Below are 17,450 nucleotides of genomic sequence, written 5' to 3' on the forward strand. Positions count from 1 at the left end.
CGTGCTATTCTATTCTTTAACTATACTGTAATGTAGCGCAACATGAAAAACAATTCTATGTACAGTGCATCATGGATACAAAATAAGCTTTTAAGCAACATTTGACAGCTCACTCCGCAACATACACAGTCACAATAGGGTGCACAAAATGGCACACACAATATGCACTCTTTCTGTATCACATATAAGTTGATTGAAACCAATGTTGCTCTATGTACTGCTGCACACAAGATCTGGTAGCAAGCGAAAGCTTTTACTAGCCAGACCTAAAAGGATTTTCGCTAAAGATCTCTCTGAGGAAACAGGTAAAATCCATGACTTTATATTTACATCTTGAGAATCAGATTTCAGCAGGCCTGCCGCCTGACTTTTCTTTAATGGAAGCCTGCAATCATAGACTGTAGATAATTGATCAGTGTTACATTATGCAACAGTAACTTATTTCTCTGCAATTACAAGCTGAGTATAATGTAAGTTAGCTGTGCTTTGGTTGGTATGCTACCATTCTCTTTCAGACTACTGTGAGGGATAAGAAATGTGAAGTGGATAACTTTTTAAAGAGTTTTTCAACTTTAGCCATTTTATTAAATAAAAATGTTGGATAAACGCCTCACCCCTACTCAGTTGAGGATTTCCCTGCCTAAAATAAACTAAATGAAGCACTCTAACAAAAGGATAAATAACTCTCACACTTGTATTACAAATAAAGCAATAAGAAAATATCTGGCAATTCAATCCATTAACATTGTATAGCATTTGATTGGCTTTGCAATATAATCAATGTCTCTTCTCAGACCTTGGGTGAATTTCCCTTCCCCAGATCTAAACAAGGGTTTTCTCCACAGTTCAAAGAAAACGATGAAATCTGTTTTAAAACAAGGTTTCAATGGAATTTCAATGTGTTGTATAAAGTTCTATTGCTTTAATATAGTAGCTCCAGAAATTAGAAGTTTCCACTCCTGAAATAAGAACTGTGTCACATTTGTTTTCTTTCTGTAAACAACAACAAATGTCTTGGTCAGGATAATGTTACAGCTTTTGGATTCAAGAAGAAATAAACTACTCCAACTCCTCCTGGAGTAAGAACAAGGTTCACCTTTGTAGAAATAACAAATGTCTTTGTCAGGATGGTTTGCTTCAAACTTTACTGCAGAAATAATTATAACTTTTCTACAACACGTTTTCATAAGTCTTCTTTAAATGTCCCAAATCAATATGAGTTGAGTATGTTAGAAACACAGTTCAGCACTTGCATCAACTGCTACCTGGCTTCTACCTATTCCAGGCTCTTATGGGAAATACCTCTCGCCCTATGGGTTTAATTGCCTGCCTGTCTACTTCTTCAACACCAAAAACAGCAAGTGCTTGAGTGGCAACTTCCAACTTAGTGCAACAACAACTTCAATAGACTTCTTCAAAATTAAACTTTAAACATATTGTGGGTGAAAAAAGAAACCACATTAGTGCTCTTCATGACTTCTTGGGAACTATGCTCTTCTCCCTCTGGATAATCTACTCCAGAAGGGCGGCCTGTTTGCCACCTTTCTTTCTCATTTGTACCAACAACCAAATTCTGATCCCAAGATAGTCTCTCTTTTCTTCTACCTTGGGTTTGGCAATATAGGTTTTTATCACCTGAACATTTGTATGCTGTAGCACATAAGCAGTAAGATCTATAGTCATTGGGCCTCTCAATATTCCCCTCTTGCCTTGAATACTGTTTGTTACACTAGTTTTGCAGGTTTGTTATAAACTCTTGGCTTGGGCATTGCTTGAAAGCTTTTGGAACAATTACAGCTTTCCCATGGGGCTTCTAGGCACACTCTCATGCACTTACTTAAACAGTCACTTGTTTTTAACATGCATAAAATGTGTTGGTTTCGTACAGTTCAGCATTCAAAATGTTTTCTATCCTCTCACTCACTTGCGAGTGACACGGCCTGCTGTGAACACGTGGGCGGCATTGGTGTGCTCCGCAGTCACATGCAAACTGTAAACTCACCGGGTAAATCGATCGTGTATGCCCTGCTTGATGTTTGCAGGTCTTCATGGCTTGTGGCTTCTCGCAGTCAGGTGGACAGCCTACTCTGGTCCTCCTCTGCTTATGCCACCGACAAATGGAGCCTCCTCTGCTCCAGAGAAGGATAGGTGCAAGCCAGCCACCTTGATCATCATAAGAGGGAACATTTCCCTCACTGCTGCTGCTTCCTGCTTTGCAAACTCTGCACAACTAAATATTACCGGGCAAGCATCTTGTCCACACGCTTCCCGCTGCGCAACCTCTGCAATTGGGAGAGTCACAGCTAAGATGCTCTCAGGACTCACCACAGCTCTTGGTAATTCAGTCGTCGCTGCATTTTCCCTGGCCTCAGACTTCCCTCTCAGATGCAACCAGAGCTTGTGCTGTTTCTTCCTCTTCCACAGTTCAGCTTCTCCTCTCCCTTCTACCTCCACATCCAATGCCTGCACCGGAGGGGGATTTTTAAGCCTCCCAGTCCCCTTTAGGTGTAGGTCATTTACACCAATTGGGAGATCACTCCAACTGTAGTGTTCTTCTGCATCGATCTTCCTCTTCCTAGTACTAAGGAAATGATGGGACTTGAAGTCCCTGGCAACAACGTTATTTTTCATACTCTTTGTGTTTTTGTTAGTTTGCTTTCTGTTTTCTACAACATTTATTGCAGACATATTATACAAATCAAGTACCAGTTTGGTTTGAAATGAGAAATAAGATGTTCTAAATTTTTGGTGATTTTTATTTATAGACGTTTGTCCAGTTCCATCTTTTGAGTTAGGGAAATACTTAGCTTTCTGGGTTTAAGATTGGGTTTTAATCACTTGAATACCACACAGGCTTTTGCTGAGTTTATCCACATGTAGTTATTGAACCAGTGGAACAGGTAGTTTGGCATTTGTACTACGTCTTCCTTAGGGGAGAAAAATATTTTTTTTTATTGTGTATTGGTCCAAATCATAGACTTTTCACAAAATACATTAACACATACACTCTAATCCATATAATGTTAAGCATCTTAATCAGAGAATCAAGAAAGAAATATGAGAAAAGAAAGAAAAAAAAGAAAAAAGAATATAACACAGAAAAAAGAACTAATCTATCATTGCACAGTTGAATCACAATTAAAAAGATACCTAAAAAATAATACATCAATTCAACGGAATTAAGTTGAAATTGAACTTCATAGGAAATCCTTCATCATTAAAAGCAAAACACATGGAGAGACTAATGAAATTCATAAATGTATGAACTTCTTCATAATCAAATCAGCAACCGTCAAAATGCTGGTCATCTAAGCAGATTCATGAATGAGGACCAATCAACTTCAAGTCCCTCAATAGCCTATCAATTTCCACTGTTAATAAGTTTTCATTCCCTGAAACGTAATAACCTATTCAATCTTTACTAAGTGTCCCTGGACAATTACTCAGAAGGTGCTTTAGAGTCTGGGGAAGGCAACCCTTACATAAGTTGCAGATATTATCCCCTTCCTCCTCTTTCTGTCTGATATATAAGATTTCTCAAGTGGGCAGGAGATTAAGCCAAAATCTCAAAAATCAGACCTACTCCAGGGGTCAGCAAAGCGCTTCAAGTATTTGGGAACCCATGAGCGAGGTTTATCCATACTGGACAGGGAGGGAGACACAACAGAAGAGTGCATTCCCAATATTGTCCTAATCCAATCAGCCCTTTTCATGTACTCTGTAACTTTCATTGGATTATGGATCAGGTCTAATTCTGAGCATTCAGAATCTGTCAGAATTATCTGAGCCCATGATTTCAAGTCATTTAGATAACAATTCAATCTACCCTTCATGGCAGATAACACATCCTCATACAGGAACATTTTGAGCGGGACCAAGATTGTTCTATAGACAGACACCCTTCTCCACTCCATCCAAGCTCTCATTGATTGCAAACCCAGTTAATTACTTAAACTAGCAATTGGTAAACATTTTGACAAATGTAACACACACTTCCATATTAAACTCTCCAATCTCTCCCAATCAAGAAAGTATGACTGTGGATTTGTGTCTAGGCCAAACAGTAAAGACGGATTACTTTCCAAACATAGTATAGAATAGCAAGGTAAAGGGTGAACTTACATAATCTATTCATGATCTTCTTCATATGGGCGCCTAGTTGAAGAATTGTACCGTCTAGGAGAGAAAGTAAGTGAACTTTAGTGGGAAATTATCTAACCACCAAGCTCAAGTAAGTTAATTCTTTACTGATCGGCATCATTTGATTGTCCAGAGCCCAGAGTGAATGTTCTATTACTTTAAGTGGTCTTTTAAAGACTACAATATTTGATTTTAGAGTATTTATCATTAGCTCATTTTGCTTCCTGTATCGTTCCAGGCCTTTCGACATTATATGGAGATCTATCGAGGTGACATCTAAGAGAACAATATCGTCCGCGTAGGTGATCTAATTTATTTGAGCTGTCACAATCTTTGGACTAGTAATGCGGACTCCTCCAACCATTTCACTAGATCCGATAAATGAAGATTAAAGAGAAAGGGGCTGACGATACAACCTTGTCTCACCCCCCGTTCTGCTCTAAAGGTTTGGGACAAGTTCCCACTGTTATCCAGTCTGACTTTTGAGTTCCTATGAAGTTCAACTATTATGGCTAATAGATTCTCCAGTAGACCCCAACTCTTGAGTTTGCCCCATAGATGGTCTCTGTTAATAGTATTGAATACCTGAGATAGGTCAATCCAAGCCCCATATAATGGAGGCCCCCCTTTTCGAAAAGACCCACTACAAGCTGAACCCAATACTAAGCTATTTGAAGAGGTAGAGAGCCCTCTACGAAAGCCTATCTGGTGCTTTGATAGGATTCCCTTGGATTGTGCTCAATCTTCCAGTTCTTTCAAGACCAGACCAGCAAATATATTCCCATCTGCGTCGAAGCGGGAAATAGGACGATAATTGGAGGGATCCAAATGGTCCCCCTTTTTGTAGATGGGGATCACTATGGCCCACCTCAATGACTTGGGGATTTGTCTGCTGCTCTTTATCCCTTCAAACAGGGCAGCCAGCAGGCGGGACCAAAGATCTGGATCTGATTTTAAAATTGATTACTCAGACCTCAAGGCTGAGGATTTGGTTATCAGTTCTCGAACTGCGCCTACCGACACATTTAGCTCCCATGGGACTGCACTTACAGGGAAGACCTTTACATACTTTGTTGCTCCATAGAGTTTTTTGAAGTGATCAACACATGCATTTTCCTGTATGACTCCGCCTTATATATCGGACTGGGATATTTCTAAGGAATTAATTGTCAACCAGAAATTATGTGCATTTCTCTGCTAAATACTGTGTCTCAGTCCATGTATTTCTCTCACCTCCCTGAGCCTTTTCTCCTCCCAGGTGATCCTCCTGCAGAGCACCACCCCCCAATAACAGGATCAGGAAGTCTCTGGCTTTCCCTGATCACCTGGGAAGAAACTTTAGACAGGGGTTTGGTGAGGTATGCATAGAATTCATCCCACTACATATCAGTGACAGAGATAGTTTGTACAATGATTCAAGATTATTGTTGTAATGGGTTATTGTTATATGTGGCTGCATGGATGAGATTGGATTTAGAAGGCAGTTTTGGAATGTGGAGTGTGGAGTGTTTAGGAAAAATGCTATGATATTGTGTGTTCCATGAATTCAGCAGTTGGCTGAGGAAGGAGACTGAGCTGCCCGTTCTGGGGACTGTACTTACCTATTGTGATGTTAATAAATGGTAACACGTCAAGTCATTTTGGCTCAAGTGACTTTATTTCATTTTTATAATAGCCTTAGGTCCCTGCAGGGGGGGTATCTACCAGTCCTAGATTAACTGGTAGTTTGTGCCTTGGACATTGGCATTTGTCAGAATTCATTGGCTGTGGTGTGCCAAGGTGGACAGCTCAAAAATGAAGGACTTGTTTCAGATGTAGGGCCAATATGTAGTTGCAATCAAACACCTTTAGGGTAAAATCAGAGTGTACATATGCTTGGTACGCTCTAAGAAATATGTGTTAAATACCGGAAAGCTGCAACCCCAGTTAATACTGGTGTTACCCTACACCTTTTAAAATGAAATCAACAGTCACATGAACTGTAAGAACTGTGCTACTCCAATAGTAGTGATTTATGGAATTTTAATCCCAATAAGTGTTCTTTATCAACAAATTAGTATACACAGTGAAGTAGCTCTTATACATCCTAGCTAGTTGTCATGAATATTACACTTGATTATGCGCCCATTAAAGTTACTATTCAACACGTGTTTCGACCCCTAGGTCTTTCTCAAGACTATTACATTGCTTATGGCACATTCTCTCTTCAATACCGTTAGCATCTATTTCTCATGATATAAGATCCATATGTACTCATTCTATCGTATAAACAACTGGATTATCTACTTTCCCACGCTGCCCAATAATTCTGTGTCCGATCTTTCATATATTCAATTGTTCTTTCAAGACTACCCTGCTTGGGTTGTAGTCTGTTCTGTTTTCTGCGTTTCGTTTTTGCTACACCCCAAATGCAGTTGTAGACCTTTCAACCTGGTCTTGCACTTACAGGGGCTGTCAGAGCCCCTTACACCCATGTAGAGCCTATACACAATGTCGTTACATGTCTCCAAGTACAAAGCCAGCCCCCATCTCAAAGGACGACTCTGTTGCTGCTGCTCCCATTTAACTTTTACACGGCACCTCATTCAAGATATCTGTTCTTTTTCTCTGGTTGAGCTGTAATGCCTCGGGTGACACTAGCAAATGTGCACCTGACAATTCATCTCTCACCCACAGAAAGAGAGAGAGAGAGGGAGAGAGAGAGAGAGAGAAAGAGAGAGAGAGAGAGAGAGAGGCAGAAACAGAGTGAGCCAGAGAGAAGGAGATGGAGAAAGAGAAAGATATTGATAGGTCAGAGTAGATGTAAAGCATTCATTTTTATAAAGAAACAACCATAATCAACACTGCATATTCTCAACAGGCCTAATTTCCAAATATGTTTTCAATGGAACTTTCCCATTTTAAAACTTTTTTGTATATCCGTGTTTTTTTAATCCTGCCCTTCAGTAGTAAGTGGGTCACATACTTGAAATGCACCAACCATCACCTTTGTCATTGTGATTGTGGGCGAATACCTTTTTCATATGACCTCTCTGTCGACAAGGTTGTAGCCACTTTTATACAACACATCATCCCCCGAATATGTGGATTTACTAATACATTCAGATCACATTTCATCAGCTTTGCAGGTCTGAGGCGTTGTTATCACCAGAGTAATCAGAGTTTGCTCAACTAAATGAAAGTGACACTAAATTAGATTTTATAATTTCCCTAAGGTACTGCGGAAAAGGAGAGACATGGAAAAACGTTCAAGGGTTTCCTGGGGCCAAGGGTTTGATATTGTCTGTAAATATACTTAGTTTCGAGCATTGCACTTCTAGATATGCAAGTACGTCTGAGATATTAATTGAACTGTTAATACCTTTAAAATGAATGCTTTGCAGTTCTGGCATCATCACTAGTATTGAATGTGTAATGTGCAATGGTAGGACGGGAGGCAATTTGCTTGGGATAGTCTCCTGCACAAGTAGTACTGTTGGATGCAAAGTGGGTAAAGAGGCCTTGTACACGGCTGAGGGTGATCAACGTGGCACATCTGAGCTAATTTAAAATGATCTTCTCTGTGAAAGGCTCCTTACGGGACCAGGTTAGACAGCAGTACCTGCTTACGGGTATGGCAGCCTTGCAGTACACCATTTTCTGTAAGATCTCCTGTGTTGGCACTCAAGGGGAATATCAATGCATTTCCACTCCAAAAAATCTGCAAAGAGAATTGACGATATTTAGGTTCAATATGGTTCAGACATTCTTGGTGGAAAGTTGTTGGAGAAGGCTCCACCCTCGTTTGCCATTCGAAAGGCATGTTACTATATTTTATATTAACAAAAATGGTGGTGCAAATAGAATTACAATATGAATATCTAAATGTATGCAAGAAAATGTCCTTCGGATGGATTTTACTGGTTGTTTTAGTCACTATTTATGTGGTTTCATAGCACCCACCAATCCAGATCAGAAATAATTGTGGTCTTGGTATTCCTGATAATGGACACTGCAGTTAGTAAGCATATTTTGTTTTAATAAAGTGTGAACTGGCAACAAATTCAGTATTTAGCATTTAAAAGTATATTGAAACTTTGCATTGGGGCAAGTGCAATTGCCATTAGGTCAACGATTCACCTGGTGCAGAAAATATTCTCTTTCAATGCTTTGTTGTACCTGGTCACTGTTCGCCCTAGTCCTAGTGCATTTTCCTCGTTGACAAATGCATTGAATGAATATCATTACTCTGTCATTAGTAAATACCCACATCAGTTTCCCATTGCCCCAAGAAAATATTAAGTGTTAACGGTATCATGCTAGTGCAAACTATTTGCAGATTATTTACAGAACTGGCCCTTAAGGAGTTGCTGTGCTCGTTTTTTTCTGGCTCCAGAAATGTCCATGCCAATATCACATTGTCCCAACAGAATGACCATACCGCGTGCCAGTGTTGCTCTAGTAAAGCACATGTGCATGCTAGTTTGCACAAAGCATGCAATTGTTTCCCCAGGTCAAGTAGGTCGCCATGCTGGGTTCCACACTGGGCCCCTGAAAATAACCATTTCATTTTCACAATTCCTTTCAAAAATTATCTTGGCAATTCGGCATTCTACTTTCTCTCAGACTATTGCCCAATGCCCCATTTTATTGACCTTGTGATATTGTCTCCTGAATTCTTCAAATTATTCAGAACTTGCTAATGCCATGTTCACATTTCCCCCAGAATTACTGTATGCAGCCAGTACATTGCCACATAACTATTCATGCTAGAATCACATTGCTTGCCGAATTGTCCGGTATGACTTTTAATTTGCTGCCATAAAATTCGGCACATGCCTATTTCTCATTGCTCTAAGAATATGTCCATGTCACTTTTACATTATCCTTACAAATTCTTTAATACACGTTCATGTTGCCCAAATTAAGGTCACATTTCACTTTTAAATTATACCGAGAACTGACCAATGGCACTTTCACGTTGCCTCGAGAACTGCACTATTTTCACATTCGCCCAGAAATTGCTTCCATAACTTAAATTTGACCTCCAAAATTGGCCTATTTTACTTTTGCTTCCCCAGCATAGCTCACATTACTGTATGCCACTTGCCACTAGAATTTCCACATACCACTTTCCCATTGCCCCCAATGTATTGCCCCAAGCAACTTTAACATTGTTCACAGGAATACCGCATGCCACTTTCATATTCCCCCCAGGATTGCCTCATGGCACCTTCACATTAGCCCAAAAATTGTAACATGACACTTCCCTTTTCACACATTTCACCAGATTGTTCAAATTACGTATTCCCATGTACCTCCAGTATTACCCAATTCCACTTCTATATTGACCGCAGATTATCCAGGTGTCATGCTCCTGTTGGCCAGGAATGTACCTCTTACGTGTTCACATTTCCCCCAGAACTGTCACATAGTACTTTGGAACTCATCCTAACGGTAACCTGGCTGCCGGAGTGACAATGTAAATCCCCATTCATGGAGTCCCATAGGACACCATGAGGGGATTTTCCGTCATTTGAGGGCTTTTTTTTCCACGTAGGGCGCCTGGCTTACATCCAGCTCTTAGCAAGCAAACCCATAGTCGGCCTCATGAATGAGGCTCTTTGCCTTTACACCCAGAGCTGCCCTTTGTCAATTTCACTTTGTCACTTAGAATTTCTTTATTTTACTTTCATCTTGCCTTAGAATTGACCCATGCAACTTACATGTTTTCTGAGAATATCCCTCTGTCCCATTACACAACCTCTTAGAAGTACATTGTTGCCCACAGAGTTGCATCGAGTCACTTGCACATTCTCCCTAGATTGGCCCATGTCAGTTGCACATTATTCTCAAATTCCTTATGCCACGGTGCAAAATGTAACCTTGTCGCATTGAGGTTGCCTCCAGAATTGCCCCAAGGCTCTCACTTAAATAAGAAACAACTTTGTGGTGCTGTGACGTTGTAGATTTTGAAGATGAGGCCTGGGATCAGACATAAAACTACAGATATGCTCACTTTCATTCTTAGAAATGGCCACTGCGAGGTCTGATCTTGGGGAATGATGGGGCAAGGCATCACAATGCATCCTCCATTTTACAAAAGTAGTAAACAAGATTAAGGTTAAGATTGTGTGACAAAATCTGAACAGTAATACATACGTTCTTTATTTTTATTTTTTTATTGTAGGAAATAAACATACATGGCAATTTATAATCATTAAGGATATGTGAAATATATGACAAGTGTATAAAAGAGAATACAACAGAGCAAATTGTAAGCAGATATTTGGAATATGTTGAAGCCAAGTATGTATAAACAACCGGGTACGGTTAGCTTGAGAATTTGTTTAATATGAAGGGTGGGTGACAATACAATGGCAAACAAATAATAGACATGACACAACTGGAAATAACCTCCACAGGGGGGAGGTGGGAAGGGGATGAGGGGGTACATGGTAATCATGACAAATGATGCTTATTTAACATTAATGAGAATCATCAGTAATGGATAAGAAGTCAGGAAAGGGTTGCCATTTCAATTGATGTTTACATAGTAAATCAGGAGAGGATGCCGTGCAACTTTGTAATCTATGAATGTAACAGATATTATTCCACAATCATACATACGTTCAGTGACGTGATAGTAGCATATTGCCAAATTGATCATTGAAAGAGTTAAATTAGCAGTAAAGGAAGACACCAGCATGGAAGGTTGATGTTTAGATGCTAATATCTAGGAATAAAAGCCATTGACCATTGGTCAAAATTCATAAAGGTGCTCACAACTGATGATCTAGTTTTGCTTAGAGTTGCCAGGGAAATAGTCCCAGTGTGACCAATAGCATTATGTTGTAGGACCTGATTGGTGTGTCCAAGTGCATGGGAAGGTATGTCATTTAACTTGACTTCTCTGTTTCTCCATAGACAGAAGCTGCCTTGATGTACGATGCCGTTTACATGGCAGCAGTCGCCTCCCAGCGTGCCTTGCAAATAACCGTCAGCTCACTGCAATGCCACAGACACAAGCCATGGCGCTTTGGACCAAGATTCATAAATTTGATAAAAGAAGTAAGTTCTAGCTAACTCGTGATGTTCGATGACACTGGTAATTGATGGGTTTACGGTATCATACTCTTTCCTGTTGTGTACTTAAGTGTATCGGCTGCAAGTTGTTGCAGCAGGAGGTTTTTCACAGGATAACATTTCACAATTTCTATCCGTCAACAAGTGAGTTGATTTTAATCATTGCAAACCTGCTTGAAATGTGCAGCCTGTCGGTGTTTGAAATAAGCACATTGCAATGGTTTATTTTTTTCTGCTGATAGCTGCCATTATTATCAGCAATCCCAGGTAAGTGTTGAAGGTATCATCAACCCTGTGCTCTGAATGAATGTTCTACTAATATGAAAATTGGCGTTTTGTACTCATCAATCAATCTTTCTTTTAATGATTGTCAGAAAAGAGCATTATTAACAAACCATAAATTCCACAAGCATCAGTGAATCTTGAAGTGCACCCGAGATACGAACTATAAAAAATAACAATGTTTTCAAATCCTTGGGCGACACATGCAGAGATAAATGACTATTGGTAATAACAATGGTGTCAGATTCATAGCATATTCGGCGCGGCAGAGAACGTACATTTTCCATGAAAGGAATAAAATTTAAGTCACTTTACAGCCACCTGTGTTATTTTTTTGTCATTGTCCCTCAATTTTAAAATCCTATCTAAAAATAGTGATAGACCCCATGATACTGGCACAACATGGACAAGTGAAAGAAAAAGGAAATACAGACTGCGGCGCATGCATCCATGCGATTTTAATGATGGGGTCAGAGTTGCAATGGAGGGGGCAGCATTTGGTGCCTCCAGGGAGGGGTTGGTTTTAAAACAATCAGTTAAAATGGTGCATTTTACAGCAGGGTGTCTGTGAAAAAGTGAGTCAAACTTCGTACCATTTACAACCGGTTTTGGAGGGTAACACAAGAACATTCCAGTACATGCCTAGTCACCAATAGCACACAGGAGCATTTTTGATTGCATTTAGATGATACTGGATTTTGAAGCAAAATTGCTACCAAGTTACAGCCCATGTTATGAAACTCTTTAAAGGCATTGACAACAATTTAAAAGGCCTCTGTTTTCCCACCACCCCCCCTACCAATTACCAACTAAAAAATGAATTCTTAATACATGGCCTCCATGTTAGTAACCCCCTTCAAGCTGTCTCTGTCCTGCCTACTCACTCTATCCATCGCTCCTTGGCTGATCTCAATACTGCACTCACTCCCCCTTTTGACTATCACTAGAAAGCCCACTGATTCATCACCTCCTGTTCTCACTCAGTGATGGATTTCCCCAGTCACCCAATGCTCATGCAAACATTGTTCCCCACTTTCAATATTGCCTGCAAGCACCATCTCTCTGCCCTCACTGCTGCTCTCGATTCTGTAAAATCCACATACTACATCAGTCTAATATCCCTTCCCCAATCACACCCTCATAAAATATCGATGAACTTCCAAGCTACGATTGCTCCACCTACACCTCACTCCACATCTTACTCCTGCTCTAGTGATGACCTTTCCTCCTATTTCTCCTGTAAATGCCGAAAACTCTGTCCGCCCACCAGTCCTTCTCCCTTCCTCCATCTTTCCTCCCCACTGGCTCCAGCTCCTGTCCAGCTCCATTTTCTCCCACTTTCCCTGCCATGCCAATAGTAATCCTTCATTTTGCCAATCTAGCGTGTGCTCATAGTGATCCTGTGAAACCCCAAGTGCTTGCTCCTGTCAACTGCTTTCACCTATCCTTCTGCTTCAATCTCTATCTATTGGCAACTTCCCAGCCTGCTGCAACATAGCTATGGGCATACCGGTCTTGAAGTGACCTTCTGCTGACCTTAACAATCTCATTTTTTAATGACCTGTGTGATGAATCTGGGAAAATCGTCCCTTCTTCCCATGGGGAGCCACCCCCTTTGAGGCTATGGAGGGGAGCCTGCTTAGCAAAACCTTCCCTTGGGGTTTGGGCAAGCAGGACCTCCCTGGTAGTGACTCTGCTCTAGGGGACAAGGACTCCCATTCCTATTCAGAAAACCCTGAGCCTGTATGGGAATAGAAACGACTGATGGTGTTTCAGTTGATCAGCATTCACAACACACAGACATTGCTTCTATAATGTTGGCTCAAGGTAATGCTGGAATCTTCACCAACTCAGCAGCTGATGGAGAACAACATTCCCCTTTCAAGTACAGTGGTGAGAAAAAAAGAGACATGGAATCTTGAATATAGAGAGAGGAATCCTATGCAGAGGTGAGTCTCTGATGTGAATGTCCTGGGGGCACACAGCCATGCTACACCGTGAAGCTAGCAGTGGCCTGGAGGAACCAAGAGACGAGAGACAGATGCTGGTAGCCCGGCATCTGAAAGGCTGATACTGCTGAGACAGAGACAGAAGAAAGACAATCTTACCTGGTGGTGTGACCACGCTGCAGCCATGGTGGACCTGGGGCCTGCTAAAAGACACCAACACCAGCAAGCAATTGAGGAAAAAATCCTCTGCTCTCAGGGCACGGACCGCACAGTGTGGCGCGACAGGCAGGATACAGGAAGCAAACAATTAATAGACGCGACACAGAGGAGAAGAGTGAACTGCCAAATCCCTGCAGAGATGCCACCCCACTGGAGCTCACCCGAAGACAGTAAAGGTGCCAGGGTTGTCCAGGGTGGAGGGACACTTTCCTTCTCTCCTCACATCTCTGACATCTCTAAGAAGTCAAACTACCAGCTGCACCTCCTCAGAGGTATTCTTCCTTTCCTCTCCTTCCCCCAGAAGCTCACTGTCTCCAGAGCTCTAGTTCTCTCTAGGCTGGACTACTGCAACAGCCTCTTTCTAAATCTGCCTGCTTCTACTCTCTGCAACTCATCCAGAACAGTACTGCGAGACTTGTCCTTGGCCTCAAGCCCAGGGATCCTGTCTCTCCGGGACTGATATCTCTGCACTGGCTCCCAGTGGCTGCAAGGATTAAGTTCAAAACCCTCTGAATTGTCCACAAGGCCTTCTAGGGCCTCAATACTTTCAAATCTCTCTTCCAAAATATCTTCCTTCTCGAGCTCTTCGCTCATTCCCCTCCAACTCCCTCAGGGTCAGTCACTTCTCCAAGCAACGAGTTGGTGGTAGATCTCTTTCTTTGACTGGGGCCTCCCTCTGGAATAGCCTCCCTGCCTCTATGAAAATTGAGGAGAACCACCCCTGGTTCCGGAAGCACCTCAAGACCTTCCTCTTTGCTTCTGCTCTCCCTTCTCATTTCCCCTGCTAAACTCCTGACTGAAACTGCGCTGGACACCTGGCTACCCTTTGTTCTTGGGACCAGGTCCCTTCCCCACCAGCTGCACACCTGCACTGCCCTCCTGGCAACACTTGCACTTGGGGCTGTTTCTGTATCCCTACAACCCCCTACCAGCACTTGACACCTGAAGTCTGCATTTACCCTTGCACCTGCCACCAGCTGGTCGCACTTCTTATTATTGTTCGTATTTATTGTTTATTTATTTACTATTATTATATTTACTGCATTTCCCCTCTCCCTTCCCTCTCGCACTTTCCCGTCCCTCCTTCCCCTGCACTTGCATTATCTCAATGTCACCTGCCCTAGTAAGATCGTTGTCTCTGTCTTCACTCTGTTCCCCTCCCTTGCCTCGTCACACCTTGAAACACTTGTGTATAGGCACATTATAAATGCCATATAATATGATATCATATCACATCATATTATTATTAGGTGCCAATGCTTCTTCGGTATATTCCGTATCAAGTAATGGTTACTACAGTATCTCGTGACAAAGCTAGTCTTGTAGCTATCTTCCTCGTTTACTTTTTCCCTCTGTTTCAGCAAATCACTTTTTTGCACAGCCTGTGCCTTCTCCTGTGCTTCCTTAATAATCTTCTTTGAGTAGCCCCTTTGTTCAAATCTCTCCATTAGTAGATCACATTCTTTTTTTTTTAAATCAGTTTGTTCTTCATAGTTCTGTGAGCTCTACAGTATTCCCCTATGGGGATATTCCTAATTGTTGGTCCATAGTGACAGCTGATTGCTAAAGCATTAAATTCACCTCTGTTTCTTTTCTGTATGTCCGGGTTATAGGGTGTTTTCACTGCTATATAGATTGCTAGATCCAGAAAATTAATTTCTGTTTTATGTTTGTTCCAGTGAATAGGATTCTAAAGTCATTCTGGTTTATTCTATTCATGAATTCCTCCAGTTCTTCCTTTGTTCCCTTCCATATCAGTAGTACATTGTCTATAAATCACGACCAAGTCACTATTTTGTTATGACATGCCTGGTCTGTGTAAACTACTTGGTCTTCGAAACGTCCCATAAATATATTGGAGAGTGCCGGGCATATTTTATGTCCATCGCAACCCCTTTCATTTGTTGGCAAAAGCATAATTGAAGACAAACATATTATGATCCAGAGTAGTTTCTAACATTTCCTTGAGCATCTCCACATGTTGGTAATAGGACGCTGAGCTCTCTTTGAATACATATTCTCAAGTCTCTATTGTCAAATCGTGTCGGATCGAAGTGCATAGAGCTTTGACATCTAAAGTGGCCAAAATGTGTTTGGGTTCCCATACTTGTCCTCTCAAATATTGTAATATGTTTATCGTATCCTTCAGATATGCTGGCAAATTTGCTACAAGTGGATGTAGAATGTTATCCAAATACTCTGAAATTGCTTGCGTCGTCCTCCCAATTCCGCTCAGTATTGGTATGGCCTCTGGAATTGAGTTAAATTCCTTATGGATCTTGGGGAGGAAGTAAATGATTGGTAAGGTTGGTTCTTTGATAGTTAGCTACAACCTCTTGTCATCTGTTATAAGCTACTGTCTGTGCCATTTCCTGATGAGTTCAGCTACCTCCTCCGTTACTTCCTTTCTTGTGTTTAATTTTAATATTTTGTAACAGCCGGGGATTTACAAGTGGTTCATTGCCATTTTAATATAGTCCCTCCTATTCATGACAGCAATGCTGGGCCCTTTATCTGCTTCTTTAATTACAATGGATTCCTCTTTGGTCAATTCTTTAATTGCCATAGATTCATTTTCGGATACATTCTTTCTCCATTTATCACCATTTTGTTTCTTTTTGTGGTTCATAGCTATTCGATTAAAGTCCTCCATTACTACCTTATGAAAAGTGTCTTTGACCTGGAGGGTTAAATCAATCTGTCGAAGTCATGAAACTAGTGGAAAGGAAGCAACCAAGTTGGGGGAGAAGGACTTAAGGAATCATCCCTCCACTTAAAGAACTTGAGACATTGATTTGTATAAAGACTTATAACTTTTCTTGATGAGCCTAAAGAGAGAGTAGAAAACATTTCCTTGGTGAATTGTCAAGAAGATTATTTTTTAACTGTGACCAATACCCAGAGAGAGATTCAAGTAACATTGGCCACACGGAGCCTGAGCTCAGAAGCTAATGTTCTTGCTTATTTTTATGTTTTTTTTTTTTTTTTACTGAGGTGATAGGCGCAGATAGTAAATAGGTTTTTGGACTGAGGACTCATTTTGTTTTGACATACGATGAGTACCTTTAGTTTAGTTTATAGGCAGGGAAATCCCTCTTAGCAATATGGACAGATGGGCATTTTTATGTTTGATTTAAATATGCACCCTTAAAATTGTGTCCTCAAGTCTGACTAGCTGATGGATTCCCAAGCTGATGGAAGCTTGGGAACCCATGTTATTTATGAAACTGTCCTTGAAAGCCAAATTTCCCACTTTGACAACCCCACGGTCTATCTGGTTTTATTTATACAGTATAGAAGAGATTTCTATACCCCCTCATGAAAGATGCATAGGTCTTAGTATCTCCCCTCCATCAAGGGGATTGGCCACAAGATCAGGACTTGCCTGGCGGTACCCCCTGGATGTCGCAGCTGGGGTAATATATCCTGACTACTGAGGAGAAGTTAAGATAATCCATCATAACCAATGGTCCAAGCCCTGTGTTGTCAAGGATGGGGAAGCCGTAACACAGGGGATACTTGAACAGGCCCTCACTCACGTTTCCCAAGAGGTAGAGGAACTAATAGAGCTAGCAAGGGGCTCATTAGGATTTGAGGAGGCTGACCTCCCTACAGACGACACAGGCATAGTAGAAACTGAGGATATTGCCCCGTTATACAACCTCGTTTTTGCCTAAAGGAATGATCCCACCCTTGCCGAGGCTTTTTGAAGGGTCACAACAGAAAAACATGGACGAAGTCAAGCAGGGCTCTTCTTCTTCATTAAAACAAGGTTGCTATATAAATGGGACACCT

General features: G+C 41.2%; 1 protein-coding gene across 4 annotated transcripts in view; it reads left to right on the plus strand.

Moving 5' to 3' along the window:
• The window catches only part of GRIK1 (glutamate ionotropic receptor kainate type subunit 1), a 1,552,596-nt gene that overhangs the window by 1,065,319 nt on the left and 469,827 nt on the right, over positions 1-17,450 (plus strand). For all 4 annotated transcript variants that reach the window (XM_069636357.1, XM_069636359.1, XM_069636358.1 and 1 more), the window contains exon 7: positions 11,047-11,190. In XM_069636357.1, the coding sequence (XP_069492458.1) occupies positions 11,047-11,190 (144 nt within the window). The remainder of the gene's footprint in view (positions 1-11,046; positions 11,191-17,450) is intronic.

The sequence above is a fragment of the Ambystoma mexicanum genome, chromosome 7p (assembly GCF_040938575.1).
Source record: "Ambystoma mexicanum isolate Mex_15411 chromosome 7p, UKY_AmexF1_1, whole genome shotgun sequence".
NCBI lineage: Eukaryota > Metazoa > Chordata > Amphibia > Caudata > Ambystomatidae > Ambystoma > Ambystoma mexicanum.